We start from the raw sequence: 15408 nt of genomic DNA on the forward strand, positions 1-15408 counted from the left end.
TGTACATGTATACATATCTTCTTGTCCACTCATCAGTCTGGACATTTGGGCTCTCTCCATAGTTTGGCTATTGTTGATAATGCTGCTATAAACATTGTGTTGCATGTACCCCTTCAAATCTGTATTTTTCTATCCTTTGGGTTAATACCTAATAGTGCAATTGCTGGATTGTAGGGTAGTTCTATTTTTAGTTTCTTGAGGAACCTCTATACTGTTCTCCAGAGTGGCTGCACTAGTTTGCATTCCCACCAACAGTGCAAGAGGATTCCTTTTGCTCTGCACCCTCAACAACACCTGTTGTTTCTTGTGTTGTTAATTTTAGCCATTCTGACAGCTGTGAGGTGGTATCTCATTGTGGTTTTGATGTTTATTTCCCTGGTGATGAGTGATGTGGAGCATCTTTTCATGTATTAGTTAGCCATCTGTATGCCTTCTTTGGAAAAGTGTCTATTTATGTCTTCTACCCATTTTTTAACTGGGCTATTTATTTTTTTGGGTGTTGAGTTTGATAAATTCTTTACAGATTTTGGATACTAACTCTTTATCAAATATGTCATTACAAATATCTTCTCTTATTCTGTAGGTTGCCTTTTAGTTTTGTTGATTGTTTCCTTTGCTGTGCAGAAGCTTTTTATTTTGATGAGGTCCCAATAGTTCATCTTTGCTTTTGTTTACTTTGCCTTCAGCGACATGCCTGGTAAGAAGTTGCTCTGATTGAAGTCAAAGAGGTTTCTGCCTGTGTTCTCCTCCAGTATTTTGATGGTTTCCTATCTCATATTTAGGTCTTTCACCCATTTTGAATTATTTTTGTGTATGGTGTAAAAAAGCGGTCCAGTTTCATTCTTCTGCATGTTGCCATCTAGTTTTCCCAACACCGTTTATTGAAGAGACTGTCTTTTTTCCACTGGATACTCTTTCCTACTTTGAAGATTAGTTGACTATATATTCATGGGTTCATTTCTGGGTTTTCTATTCCATTCAATTGGTCTATGTGTCTGTTTTTGTGACAGTACCTTATCTTTGTAATACAGCTTGAAATCCAGAATTGTGGGGCGCCTGGGTGGCGCAGTCGGTTAAGCGTCCGACTTCAGCCAGGTCACGATCTCGCGGTCCGTGAGTTCGAGCCCCGCGTCAGGCTCTGGGCTGATGGCTCAGAGCCTGGAGCCTGTTTCCGATTCTGTGTCTCCCTCTCTCTCTGCCCCTCCCCCGTTCATGCTCTGTCTCTGTCCCAAAAATAAATAAACGTTGAAAAAAAAATTAAAAAAAAAAGAAATCCAGAATTGTGATGCCTCTAGATTTTTTTAAGGTTTGCTTTGGCTATTTGGGGTCTTTTGTGATTCCATACAAATTTTAGGATTGTATGTTCTAGCTCTTCGAAAAATGCTGGTGGTATTTTGACAAGGATTGCATTAAATGTGTCTATTGCTTTGGGTAGTATAGACATTTTAACAATGTTTCTTCTCCAATCCACGAGCGTGGAATGCTTTTCCATTTCTTTGTGTCCTCTTCAATTTCTTTCATAAGTGTTCTATAGTTTTCAGAGTACAGATTTTTTATCTCTTTAGTTAGGTTTTTTCCTAGGTATCTTACTATTTTTGGTGAAGTTGCAAATGGGATCAATTCCTTGATTTCTTTTTCTGCTGCTTTGTTATTGGTGTATAGAAATGCAACAGTTTTCTGGATGTTGATTTTATATCCTGCGACTTTGCTAAGTTCATATATTAGTTCTAGAAATTTTTTGGTGGAGTTGTTCGGGTTTTCTACATAAGAGTATCATGTCGTCCACAAGTAATGAAAATTTGACTTCTTCCTTGCCAGTTCGGATGACTTTTATTTATTTTTGTTGTCTGATTGCTAAAGCTAAGATTTCCAGGACTATGTTAAATAGTAATGTTGAGAGTGGACATCCTTGTCTTGTTCCTGACCATAGGGGAAAGGCTGTTGGTTTTTCCCCATTGAGGATGATATCAGCTGTGGGTCTTTCATATATGGCCTTTATAAACTTGAGGTATTTTCCATCTATCCCTACATTATTGAGTTTTTTTTTTAAATCAAGAATGGTTGCTGTATTTTGTCAAAACATTGCCTCCTCTTCTGAATATCATCTTCTTCATATGTTTGTTTGCCTTATAAGGATACATGTGATTGCACTTTAGGGCCTACCTAGGTAATCGAGGCTAAGCTCCTTCTCTCAGGACCCTAAGCTTAATCACATAATTTTCCATAGAAAGTAATATTTGCAGGTTCCAGGGATTAAGATGTGGGCATATCTTTTAGGGGAGTTGCCATTCAACCCACTATAATAAGCTAAAAATCACAAGGTAATACAACAGCTGAAATAAAACTCAAAGACAATACATCAAGTAAATGTTAGAAGTTTGAGGGGAAGAGGAGGAGATAAACAGAAAAAACTTCCCCCCGAAGAAGTAGAAAGTTTAAATGTGTGTGTGTATAATATGTGTACCTGTGTGTGTATACATATTTAAAGACACTTGAGTATTTTTGTAGTGTGAGGAAAAGAAGCAAGTAAAGAAGGAGATACTGAAGATGAGGCAGATTAAGAATGTAGATAAAGATGAAAAGTATGAAGGATAATGTTTTAAGAGGATAAGATTGGCTTTAAAAGTAGGGACCACTTTTCCTTAGTAGGCAATGAAAAAATAGAGAATATAAAGAAAAATGTTGATATAAGAAGAGAGCCATTAAATTTATGTTTGATTACTTATCTCTCTGGGTAAATTATCTGAGAATGAAATGGTGGGAATGAGGCTGGGAATTTGAGAAGAGAAAGAAGAAAATCTAGAAGAATCTCTGTATGTAGGAGGAAAGAGTTATGAATTCATTTGAGAGCCCAATCAAGGTAAAGGTGAGAGTAAGCTTGTAGGGAATACAGAGATGATGGTGAAGTGGCATCCCTAAATGGAGAAGCTCAATAAGAGAAAATGAGTAGTTAGGCTGTGTATTGGAAGCTAAGGGAAATGTTAGAGGAATAATGTAAGTAGTTAAGTGCTTTTGGGGTGTCTGACGTATTATAAATAGTTGATCATATAATCAAGGTTAGGTGGAAAGGAAAGGGAAACAGGATGGAGCTTGATAAACAAGAACAACAGAAAGAATCGAGGGACTGTTCCCACTATAAGAGTAAAGCTATGTTAATAAAAGTAATGGAACATGAGAGGAGGATGAGTTTAAGAGAATATCAAATACACTACCCAAATTTTCACAGATGAGCAAAAATACAAAAATGAACTCAACTATTGTTTCCTGCAGATTTGTGCATACAACAGGCAAGACAATTGTTGGAGCTGTACTGCATCTTTTTTTTTTAAATTTTAAAATGTTTATTTTTAAGAGAGAGTGAGAAAGAGTCACAGCGCAAGTGGGGGAAGAGCAGAGAGAGGGGGAGACAGGATTGGAAGCAGGCTTCAGGCTCCAAGCTGTCAGCACAGAGCCAGATGTAGGGCTTGAAGTGGTGAACCGTGAGATCATGATGTGATCTGAAGTTTGATTTTTAACTGACTGAGCCACTCAGGAGCCCCTGTACTGCATCTTTCATAGCCCTATTTCACCTGGAACTTTTTGGCTTGGTAAAGATTGTTGTAGCAGTAGGTAAATGTAAAGTTTTCTTCCTTTCTTCCTTGCTAAAGATGTGTTAGCATCTACCTGTTGATTTTTGGAGTATCAGTCAATTTAAATGATAGTAAGTTTTTTTTCCAGTGATAGTGTGCAAGAGAAGAGGGAAGTTTAGCTTATTTGTAGTAATCTAAATTCCATCAAATAGATAGGATGCTACTTCTTGGCATGTTTTATACAAAGAGAAATTTAAAGCATTGTTATATTTTAATAGTCTAAATTATTGTGTTTATGCACAAGTGTGCTCCCATACAAACTCATACACGCATTGACAGGACACTTCCTTTAAATACAAATATTGTATCCACATTTCACCGTCATATTTGGGGGAAGTTACAAATACAGTATATTTATTTAAAATCTGGTATATCACTTATTAATATTTTTCACAATCATTTGTTTTCTTCTTATAATTGATTGTGTTTCCATTTTGAGTCAATGGCTGTTGTGTGAGCAGTTATAAATAAATATTATAGGAAAAAGATATTCCCAAACAAAACCCCAAAACTAGGCAGAACTGGAAACTGATTTCCAAAAGTAAATGCCGAAACTTCCTCTTTCAAAATTCTGCATGAAAGTTTCTGCAAAAATTTATTTGTGGAAAAATGGAATTCATCGACAAATTTTCAACTAGCATCCAATAAAAAGAAGAATGTAGTTATTTACTGTCTCTGGAAAGAAAGACGTTTAATCTTCAGTTGGGTATTTGCGGTGAAAAACCTCACGAAATGCAAAAAAAACACCAACCCTACATCAACGGAAAATAGGAATACTGAATCATGTTTACAGTTACAAATTCATGCGCTTGGTGTCGCTCTTCACTGAGAACGTTTGCCTGAAGAACGTGCCTCCGCTTCTTCCGTCCTGCAGAAAATTTGGCAGATAGTGGAAAACCTCTAGTGAATCCTTCCCCAATAGAAGGCCGTGAGAATCAGTTTGCGGTAAGGTATTACATATACATTAAGCTATCTTTGAATCCTTTTGAGTGTACCATGCTGTTTTCCTGGCGAGGAGGCCCCGGAGCCCTGAGTTTTCTCCAGTCGCTTCTGCTGCTCACAGCCTGGGAGGCTGGGAGCGGCCAGATCCACTACTCGGTCCTGGAAGAGGCCAAACACGGCACTTTCGTGGGACGAATCGCACAGGACCTGGGGCTGGAGCTGGCAGAGCTGGTGCGACGCCAATTCCGGGTGGTGTCCAAAGGCCGCGGGGACCTACTGGAGGTAAATCTGCAGAATGGAATTTTGTTTGTGAATTCTCGGATCGACCGGGAGGCGTTGTGCGGGCGGAACGCGGAGTGCAGCATCCACCTGGAGGTGATCGTGGACAGGCCGCTGCAGGTTTTCCATGTGGAGGTGGAGGTTAAAGATATTAACGACAACCCGCCTGTGTTCCCTGAAAGTAAGAAAAGAATAATCATTGCGGAATCTAGACCCCCAAAAACTCGGTTTCCACTAGATGGCGCATCCGATGCAGATATTGGAGTAAACTCAGCCTTGACCTACCGAATGGATCCCAACGACTATTTCGCTTTGGACACACAAAACAATCGTGAACAAACGTCTTCGTTGTCACTTGTGTTGAGAAAATCATTGGACAGAGAGCAAATTCAGGAGCATAGTTTAGTATTGACAGCCAATGATGGGGGTAAACCGGAGATGACCGGCACAGTTCAGCTGCTGATCGAAATTCTGGATGTGAATGACAATGCCCCAGAATTTGACCAATTCATTTATAAAGTGACGGTATTAGAGAACGCATTTAATGGTACATTAGTGATCAAGCTAAATGCCACAGATCTTGATGATGGTGCGAATGGAGACATAAGCTACGCATTTAGAAGGCCTGTATCTCCTGCAGTGCTGAATGCATTTATCATAAATCCTAACAGTGGAGAAATTAGAACAAAGGGTAAACTAGATTTCGAAGAAAAGAAATTGTACGAAATATCGGTGGAGGCAATAGACAAGGGGAATATTCCAATGGCAGGTCATTGTACCATTTTGGTGGAAGTACTAGATATAAACGATAATATCCCACATATTACCATCACTTCTCTGTCACTCCCGGTACGAGAGGATGTTCAGGTGGGCACTGTCATCGCCTTGATCAGCGTGTCCGACCGTGACTCTGGCGCCAACGGGCAGGTGACCTGCTCACTAACACCCCATGTCCCCTTCAAGCTGGTGTCCACCTTCAAGAATTACTATTCGCTGGTGCTGGACAGCGCCCTGGACCGCGAGAGCGTGTCGGACTATGCTGTAGTGGTGACCGCACGGGACGGGGGCTCGCCTTCGCTGTCGGCCACGGCCAGCGTGTCCGTGGAAGTGGCCGACGTGAACGACAACGCGCCGACATTCGCGCAGGCCGAGTACACGGTGTTCGTGAAGGAGAACAACCCTCCCGGCTGCCACATCTTCACGGTGTCCGCGCGGGACGCGGACGCGCAGGAGAACGCGCTGGTGTCCTACTCGCTGGTGGAGCGGCGGGTGGGCGAGCGTGCGCTGTCGAGCTACGTGTCGGTGCACGCGGAGAGCGGCAAGGTGTACGCGCTGCAGCCGCTGGACCACGAGGAGCTGGAGCTGCTGCAGTTCCAAGTGAGCGCGCGCGACGCGGGCGTGCCCCCGCTGGGCAGCAACGTGACGCTGCAGGTGTTCGTGCTGGACGAGAACGACAACGCGCCCGCGCTGCTGCCGCTGCCTGGGGCGGGCGGCGCGGGCGGCGCCGTGAGCGAGCTGGTGTGGCGGTCGGTGGGCGCGGGCCACGTGGTGGCGAAGGTGCGCGCGGTGGACGCGGACTCGGGCTACAACGCGTGGCTGTCGTACGAGCTGCAGCCGGCGGCGGGTGGCGCGCGCAGCCCGTTCCGCGTGGCGCTGTACACGGGCGAGATCAGCACGACGCGCAGCCTGGACGAGGCGGACTCGCCGCGCCAGCGCCTGCTGGTGCTGGTGAGGGACCACGGCGAGCCGGCGCTGACGGCCACGGCCACCGTGCTGCTGTCGCTGGTGGAGAGCGGCCAGGCGCCCAAGGCCTCGTCGCGGGTGTTGGCGGGCGCCGCTGGCGCGGAGACGGCGCTGGTGGATGTCAACGTGTACCTGATCATCGCCATCTGCGCGGTGTCCAGCCTGCTGGTGCTCACGCTGCTGCTGTACGTGGCGCTGCGGTGCTCGGCGCCGCCCAGCGAGGGCGCGTGCGGGCCGGGGAAGCCCACGCTGGTGTGTTCCAGCGCGGTGGGGAGCTGGTCGTACTCGCAGCAGAGGCGGCAGAGGGTGTGCTCTGGGGAGGGTCCGCCCAAGACCGACCTCATGGCCTTTAGCCCCAGCCTTCCTCCGTGTCTGAGTTCTACAGAGGGAACAGGTGAAGGAGAAGGTGATTCAGAACGTTTGAAAGAGGTGAGTTCGTATTTAAAACTGTCTTACTATTTTAGCCTTATTCACACTTTTATCGTTTAAGATTCATTCTTTAATTTTGTAAATTAAAGGTAAGATTATTCTTTAATTTTGCTCATGGTTATGGAATTTAATGAGTATTACTGACATAGTGGGTCGAATTATTTTTCAGGCAAGTTTTTAGTAAAAAGTCATGATAAACTGCCCATAACGGTAATCATTTGTGGCGGTTTTTTGTATTACACAGGGTTTATAATTATTTGTTTCCTTTTTTAATGTTTATTTATTTTTGAGAGAGAGAGCGTGAGCGAGGGAGAGGCAGAAAGAGAGGGAGGGGCGGAGAGAGAGGGAGACAGAGGATCGGAAGTGGTGCTGAGATCGCAGAGCCTGATTCGGGGCTCAAACTCACGACCTGAGCTGAAGTAGACCACTTACCTGACTGAGCCATCCAGGCACCCGTATTATCATTTATTTTCTGTGTGAGCATTTGTAAGAAACCACACCTTGTGAATACTTAAGTATTTAGAAGAGGTTTGTTTTAATGAGGCTAACCAGAATTTTAAAACTTTAAATGTTTTTATAAAATTTATACATATGCCATTTTACGTGTTTTATTTTAAAGAGGGCATAACCTTTTACATAAATGCCCTTTAAAGGTGCATTTTTGTTTCTTTAAAAATTTTTTTTTTTTCCGGGGGCTCCTGGGTGGCTCAGTGGGTTAAGTGTCCGACTTTGGCTTTGGTCACGATCTCACAGTTCGTGGGTTGGAGGCCCGTGTTGGGCTCTATGCTGACAGCTTAGACCCTGGAGCCTGCTTCGGATTCTGTGTCTCCCCCTCTCTCTGTCCTTCCCCTGATCGCATTCTGTCTCTCAAAAATAAATAAACATTAAAAAAATTTTTTAAAGGGGCGCCTGGGTGGCTTAGTTGGTTGGGCGTGCAACTTTGGCTCAGGTCATGATCTCAAAGTTTGTGAGTTTGAGCCCCCCCCAGCGGGCTCTGTGCTGACAGCTCAGAGCCTGGAGCCTGCTTTGGATTCTATGTCTCCCTCTCTCTCGGTCCCTAACCCACTCGCATTCTGTCTCTGTCTGTCTCAAAAATAAATAAACAAACAAAAAAATTTTTTTAAGTTTTTTTGGCTTGGTCCCTCCTCATTTTCTTCTAGTCACATCACCATTCCTGTCAGGTATCCAATACAAACAGGCTTGTAATTTTCCTTTCACATATTTATTTGCAGTCATTGGATTGCTACACATGTGCAAACATCTGGTGGCTTTTTGTTAGTGTTTATTTTAGGTTATTAGGATAGATAATGCATTTTACATTTCCTCAATCACCAATACCTTTGGAAATCCCCACATATCTAATACTTTTGTATGTTGTCAGACAAGTATCCAATTTCTTTTTTGTTTTTGTTTTTCTTATTTTTTAAAGTAAGCTCCACGGGGGTGCCTAGGTGGCTCAGTCGGTTAAGCGTCTGACTTTGGCTCAGGTCATAATCTCACGGTTTGTGAGTTTGAGCCCTGCTCAGAGCCTGGAGCCTGCTTTGGATTCTGTGTCTCCTTCTCTCTCTGCCCCTCCCCCACTTGTGCTCTGTCTCTCTCTATTAAAAATAAATAAATGTAAAAATAAATTTAAAGTAGGCTCCACACCTAATGTGGAGCACAACATGCTGCGTGAACTCACAATTGGATGCTTTAAACAACTGAGCCACCCAGTTGCCCCATGATATTTTTAATAGCCGTGTAGTACCCCATAATACAGGGTGAATCATTGATATATATTCAGTTATTAACCTGTTGATGAGTATTTTGTTTCAAGTATTCATTAGCCCTCCTAAACCATGGTGTACTATTACTTACATGTTTCTTATTTATTTATCAAAAATTTTACATTTATTTATTTTTATTTTTAATTTTTTAAAACATTTATTTAGGTTTGAGAGACAGAGCATAAGCAGGGGAGGGACAGAGAGAGAGGGAGACACAGAATCGGAAGTAGGCTCCAGGCTCTGAGCTGTCATCACAGAGCCCAACACGGGGCTTGAACTTACAAGCCATGAGATCATGACCTGAGCCAAAGTTGATGCTTAACCAACTGAGCCACCCAGGTGCCCCTACATTTATTTGTTTATTTTGAGAGAGAGAGAGAGAGAGAGAGAGAGAGCGAGCACGGGCCAGGGAGGGGCAGAGAGAGAGGGAGGGAGAGAATTCCAAGAGGCTCTATGCTGTCTGGAGCCAGATGCTGGGCTCAATCTCACCAACCTTGAGATCATGACTGGAGCCTAAATCAAGAGCCTGATGCTTAACCTACTGAGTCACCCAAGCACCCCTCATTTATATATTTCTAAAATATTGGTGGTTTCATTTCTGTGAAATTCATTTTCAGATGTGGAATTGACACATCAAAGGGTATTAATAATTTTAATTTTCAAATGTTTTGCTAGAGTACTTTTCAAGAATTTTGTAGTACTTTTAATTTCCACCAAGTTATGAGCAACCTCTTTTATCTCTAAAAGCAAAAGCAGTCTTACATTCTGCCAGTGTGATATCTCATTGTTACTTTAATTCCTACATACTACCAGTGAATTTCAGCATACTGTCATTTATGTTTGGTTTTCTTTGATTTATCAGTTAAATTCTTTTCCCATTTTTATTTGAAAAAAATGTTTTCAGTTTGAGAAATTTCTTTTTAAAATATAGATATTAACTTTTATCTTCTACCTATATCATAAATATTTTTTCTCCTATACAACTTATATTGATGTAGTTATGTATATTTTGCCATATAAAGGTGTTTTTTACATTTCTGAACTAAAATACATCTATTTTTCTTTTATGGATTTTACAGTCTCCATGTTTATTTAGGAAGATCTTAATTTTTATATGGAACATCCATTAATTAAATTAATTTAATAAACATTTATTTCTAATTTAAGTTAATTTGAAAAATTGAAGTATAATTGACATATAACATTATACTCGTTTCAGATATACATATAATGGTTTGACATTTGTATATATTGGAAAATGATCACCACGATAAGTCTAGTTAACACCCATCACCATACATAGTTGCAACTTTTTTTTCTTGTAATTAGAACTTTTCCTATGTACTCTTTTAGCAACTTTGTTTTTAATATTTATTTATTTTGAGAGAGAGTGAGAGCAGGGGAGGAGAGAGAGAGAGAGAAAGAGAGACAGAATGAGAGAGAGAATTCCAAGCCAGCTCCATGCTGTCAGTGCAGAGCCTGACTTGGGGCTCAAACTCACAAACTCAGATCATGACCTGAGATAAAATCAAGAGTTGTAGGCTTAACTGACTGAGCCACCCAGGCATCCCTAGCAACTTTCAAATATACAATTTAGTATTATTAAGTATAGTCACTGTACTATACATTAGGTCCCCAGAACTTATTTATTTTATAACCAGAAGTTTGTACCTCTTGCTCACCTTCAGTCATTTTGCCCACTCCCACCCCCTGCAAATGGCAAACACCAATCCATTCTCTGTATAGTTTGGGTTTTTTTAAGGTTCCACACCAGTGAGATCATTTTTCTTTTTTTCTTTTTTATTTATTTTTTAAAATTTACATCCAATTTAGTTAGCAAATAGTGCAACAATGATTTCAGGAGTAGATTCCTTAGTGCCCCTTACCCATTTAGCCCATCCCCCTCCCACTACCCCTCCATAACCCTCAGTTTGTTCTCCAAATTTATGAGTCTCTTCTGTTTTGTCCCCCTCCCTGTTTTTATATTATTTTTGTTTCCCTTATGTTCTTCTGTTTTGTCTCTTAAAGTTCTCATATGAGTGAAGTCAAAGGATTTTTGTCTTTCTCTGACTGACTAATTTCACTTAGCATAATACTCTCCAGTTCTATCCACATAGTTGCAAATGGCAAGATTTCATTCTTTTTGATTGCCAAGTAATACTCCATTGTGTGTGTGTGTGTGTGTGTGTGTGTGTGTGTGTGTGTATCACATTTTCTTTATCCATTCATACATTGATGGACATTTGGGCTCTTTCCATACTTCGGCTATTGCTGATAGTGCTGCTATAAACATGGGGGTGCATGTGTCCCTTCGAAACAGCACGCCTGTATCCCGTGGATAAATGCCTTACAGTAGTGCAATTGCTGGGTTGTCGGGTAGATCTATTTTTAGTTTTTTGAGGAACCTCTATACTGTTTTCCAGAGTGGCTGCACCAGCTTGCATTCCCATAGTGAGATCATTTTTCTTTTTTTTTAATGTTTATTTATTTTTTTTAAGAGAGAGAGAGACGCAGAGCATGAGTAGGGGAGGGGCAGAGAGAGAGAGGGAGATGTAGAATCCGAAGCAGGCTTCAGGGTCCAAGCTGTCAGCGCAGAGCCCAATGCAGGGTTCGAACTCACAAACTGTGAGATCATGACCTGAGCTGAAGTCGGACGCCCAACCAACTGAGCCACTCAGGCACCCCTTGAGATCATTTTTCTTAATGTAGTTATTTATTGCTGTAAACTTACCTCTTAGCACTGCTTTTGCTGTATCCCCTAAGTTTTACTATGTTGTGTTTCCATTTTCACTTCTTTCAAAATATCTCTTATTTCCCTTTTGTTTCATCTTTGACCCACTGTTTTTAAGGAGTGTGTTGTTAAATTTCCAAGTATTTGTGAATTTTCCCATTTTTCTCTGGTTATCGACTTCTAGTTTCATATGATTATGGTCAGAAAAGATACTCTGTATGATTTTAGTCTTTTAAAATTTGCTGAGACTTACTTTGTGACCTAATACATGATCTATCCTGGAGAATGTTCCATGTGCTCTTGAGAGGACTGTGTATTCTGTTGAAGTTGGTGGGTATATTCTGTACATGTCTATTAAGTCCATTTGGTCTAGTTCAGTGTTTTCATACTGATTTTCTGTCTGGATTATCTCTCCATTGATGAAAGTGGGTGTACTGAAGTTCTCTGCTATTACTGTAATGTCATCTATTACTTCCTTCAGATAAGTTAGTATTTGCTTTATATATTTATGTGCTGTGATGCTGGGTAGATATATAACAATTGTTATATTCTTTTGTTGACTTTTATCACGATATAATGACCTTTGTCTCCTGTTAACGGTTTTTTACTTAAAGTCGGTTTTATCTGATATAAGTATAGCTACTCCTCTTCTCTCTTTTGGTTTCCGTTTGCACAGAATATATTTTTCCGTCTCTTCACTTATTTATTTGTTTATTTATTTATTTATTTATTTATTTATTTATTTATTTATTTTAGAGAGAGTGAGCACGGGGTGGGGGATGGGGGGGAGAATCTCAAGCAGGCTCCATGCTTAGAGTGGAGCTCAATGTGGGGCTTGATCTCAAGACCATGAGATCGTGACCTGAGCCTAAATGAAGAGTCAGATGCCTAACTGACTCAGTCCTTCAGGTGCCCCACAATTTATATCTTTTCAAAGGGTGTATCCATTAACAAATAATTATAACTATCACTAGTTTTAATATATCTGTTCTTTGACTCTTAAAGTAGTTATGGCACCACCGTATTACAATATTAGAGTAGTCTGAATCTGACTCTATACTTTACCAGACTGTGGTATATTTTCATATGTTTTCATGTTACTAGTCATCACCCTTTCATTTCAGCTGGAAGAACTCCTTTCAGCGTTTCTCATAAGGCAGGTCTAATGGTGATGAACTCCCTGAGCCTTTTTTTTTTTTTAAATTGGGGAAAGTCTTTATCTTGTCTCATTTAGAAGGATAACTTTACTGCATAACACATCCTTGGTTGGTGGCTTATTTTTATTTCAGCACATTGAATATATCACCCATTCTCTCCTGGCCTGCGGTGTTTCTGCTGAGAAATCTGTTAATAGCCTAATGGGGGTTTGCTTGTATGAGAGAAATTTTTTTTCTCCTGTGTTTTTAAAATTCTCTCTTTGTTTTATACAGTTTTATTATAATTCATCTTAGGGAAGAGTGTTTCGGATTGAAATTTTGGGGTGACCTACTAGCTTCAGGAACTTGGATGTCCAAATCTTTCCTCATATTTGAGAAGTTCTCTGTCATTATTTCTTTAAATAAGCTTTCTACCCTTTTCCCTCTTCTCCTTCTGTGACTCCAATGATTGTTTCTTTTTAAAGGTGTCCCATAAATTCCATATGTCCCAAAGGTTTTCTTCATACCTTTCTCTATTTTTTGTTGTTGTTGCTCCTTTTGACTGGGTTATTTAAATTATCTTTGTTGCTCCCTCTAGTGTCTGTCGGCAGCATTTCAGTTTTCTGGTTCTACAGCAGTAAGCTCTTCTGTTCTCAGTGGCCAGTAGGCATCCAAGTGTGCTGGTTTCCTGTCAGCACCCCTAAGCAGGTAGACAGATACCAATTCCTTAGATAGCTTTCTGAAAACCCAAAAGGCTAGACACACCCTCACTTCTCTCCCTCCTTCCTGAAGGCGCAAGCTGACCCCTTGCTATTTTTGTTCTCTATAGCCCCCAGGCATCCAAACAATGCCACTTCCATCAGTTCTCTGATTGAGGCAATGCAGAAACTAGTCCTTTAGACAGCCCTGAGACCCATGTTATACTCTTCTCTTTCCCCTTGAAGGTGAAGTAGTGAGAGTATTCTTTCCGGGTGCTGAGGTGTACCAGTATGGGTGAGGGGCTGATGTGAGCAAAGTTAAAATGATCCTTCCTACTGATTTCAGTGCAGCTCTTTCAGCCTTGTGTTCACCTGGGGTACTCCAGCTTCTTAACTGGATTCTGGAATCCTCAAAAATGAATTTTGGCTTATATATCATTGTTAATGGTTATTTTTGTGTGGGAATAAGGGCTGGGAATTCCTATTCTGACATTTTGCTGGCATCATTTTGATACATTTTGAGTTAACTTTTTTTTTTTTTTTTAATTTTTTTTTTTTTCAACGTTTATTTATTTTTGGGACAGAGAGAGACAGAGCATGAACGGGGGAGGGGCAGAGAGAGAGGGAGACACAGAATTGGAAACAGGCTCCAGGCTCTGAGCCATCAGCCCAGAGCCTGACGCGGGGCTCGAACTCACGGACCGCGAGATCGTGACCTGGCTGAAGTCGGACGCTTAACCGACTGCGCCACCCAGGCGCCCCTTGAGTTAACTTTTGTAGCAGGTGTGAGGTAGTGATCCAACTTTATTCTTTTGCAAGTGGATATCCAGTTATCCTGGCATCATTTATTGAAAAGAACTATCCTTTCCCTGTTGAAATGTTTGTGAACCATTGTTGAAAATCAATTGATCAATAAATGTGGGAGTTCATTCCTGGATTTTGATTCTATTCCATTGATTTATATGTCTATCCTTATCCCAGTACCACATTGTTTTCATTATTGTAATTTTGTGGCAAGTTTTAAAATCAGGAACTATTAGTGCTCCAACTTTGTTCTTTTTTTCAAGATTGTGTTGGCTGTTCTGTGTGACTTGCATTCCCATGTGACTTTTAGGATCAGTTTATCAATTTCTGCAAGGAAGCCAGCTTACTTTTGCTAGGGATCAATTTGTAGATCAATTTGGGCAGTATTGCCATCACCATCTTAACTATATAAAGTCTTCTGATCCATGAACGTGGAATTTTCCCCCCATTTACTTAGTTCTTTAGTCCCTTTCAACAATGTTTTGTAGTTTTCAGAGTATGCATTTTATACTGATTTTGTTACATTTATTCCTTAGTATTTTGAGGTTTTGATGCTATTATAAATGGAATTGTTTTCTTATTTCATTTTTTGTTGGTTCATTTTTAGAATGGTTAGTGTGTAAACTCTAATTGATGGATTTTTAAAGTTTATATTCAAGTTAGTTAACATACAGTGTAGTCTTTGTTTCAGGAGTAGAACCCAATTACTCATCTGTTATGTATGACACCCAGTGCTCATCCTGAAAAGTGCCCTTCTTAATGCCCATCACCCATTAGATGCACCCTCCCACCCACTCACACCCTTCTAGAAACCCTCAGTTTGTTCTCTGTATTTAAGAGTCTTTTATGGTTTGTGTCTCTCTCTGTTTTTTTCTTATTTTTTCTTCCCTTCCCCTATGTTCATCTGTTGAGTTTCTCAAATTCCACATATGAGTGAAATCATATGGTATCTTTCTCTGACTGACTTATTTTGCTCAGCATAATGCCCTCCAGTTTCATTCACGTTGTTGAAAATGGCAATATTTCGTTCTTTTTCATTGCCGAGTAGTATTTCATTGTGTATGTGTACCACATCTGCTTTATCCATTCATTAGTTGATGGACATTTGGGTTCTTTCCATAGTTTGGCTATTGTTGATAGCACTGCTATAAACATTGGGGGTGTATGTGCCCCTTTGAATCAGCATTTTTGTATCCTTTGGATAAATTCCTTGCAATGCAATTGCTAGGTTGTAGGGTAGTTCTATTTTTA

General features: G+C 40.8%; 1 protein-coding gene across 4 annotated transcripts in view; it reads left to right on the forward strand.

The window, feature by feature from the left end:
- The window catches only part of LOC125172886 (protocadherin alpha-C2), a 174953-nt gene that overhangs the window by 51113 nt on the left and 108432 nt on the right, over nucleotides 1–15408 (forward strand). The window contains exon 1 of one of the 4 annotated variants that reach the window (XM_047871561.1): nucleotides 4593–7022. The exons of the other annotated variants lie outside the window; for them this stretch is intronic. Within the exon in view, the coding sequence (XP_047727517.1) occupies nucleotides 4626–7022 (2397 nt within the window). The 5' untranslated portion in view covers nucleotides 4593–4625. Of the gene's footprint in view, nucleotides 1–4592; nucleotides 7023–15408 lie in introns of those variants that run through there. 4 annotated transcript variants of the gene reach the window in all.

Source organism: Prionailurus viverrinus, chromosome A1 (genome assembly GCF_022837055.1).
Source record: "Prionailurus viverrinus isolate Anna chromosome A1, UM_Priviv_1.0, whole genome shotgun sequence".
In the NCBI taxonomy this organism is placed as follows: Eukaryota; Metazoa; Chordata; class Mammalia; order Carnivora; family Felidae; genus Prionailurus; species Prionailurus viverrinus.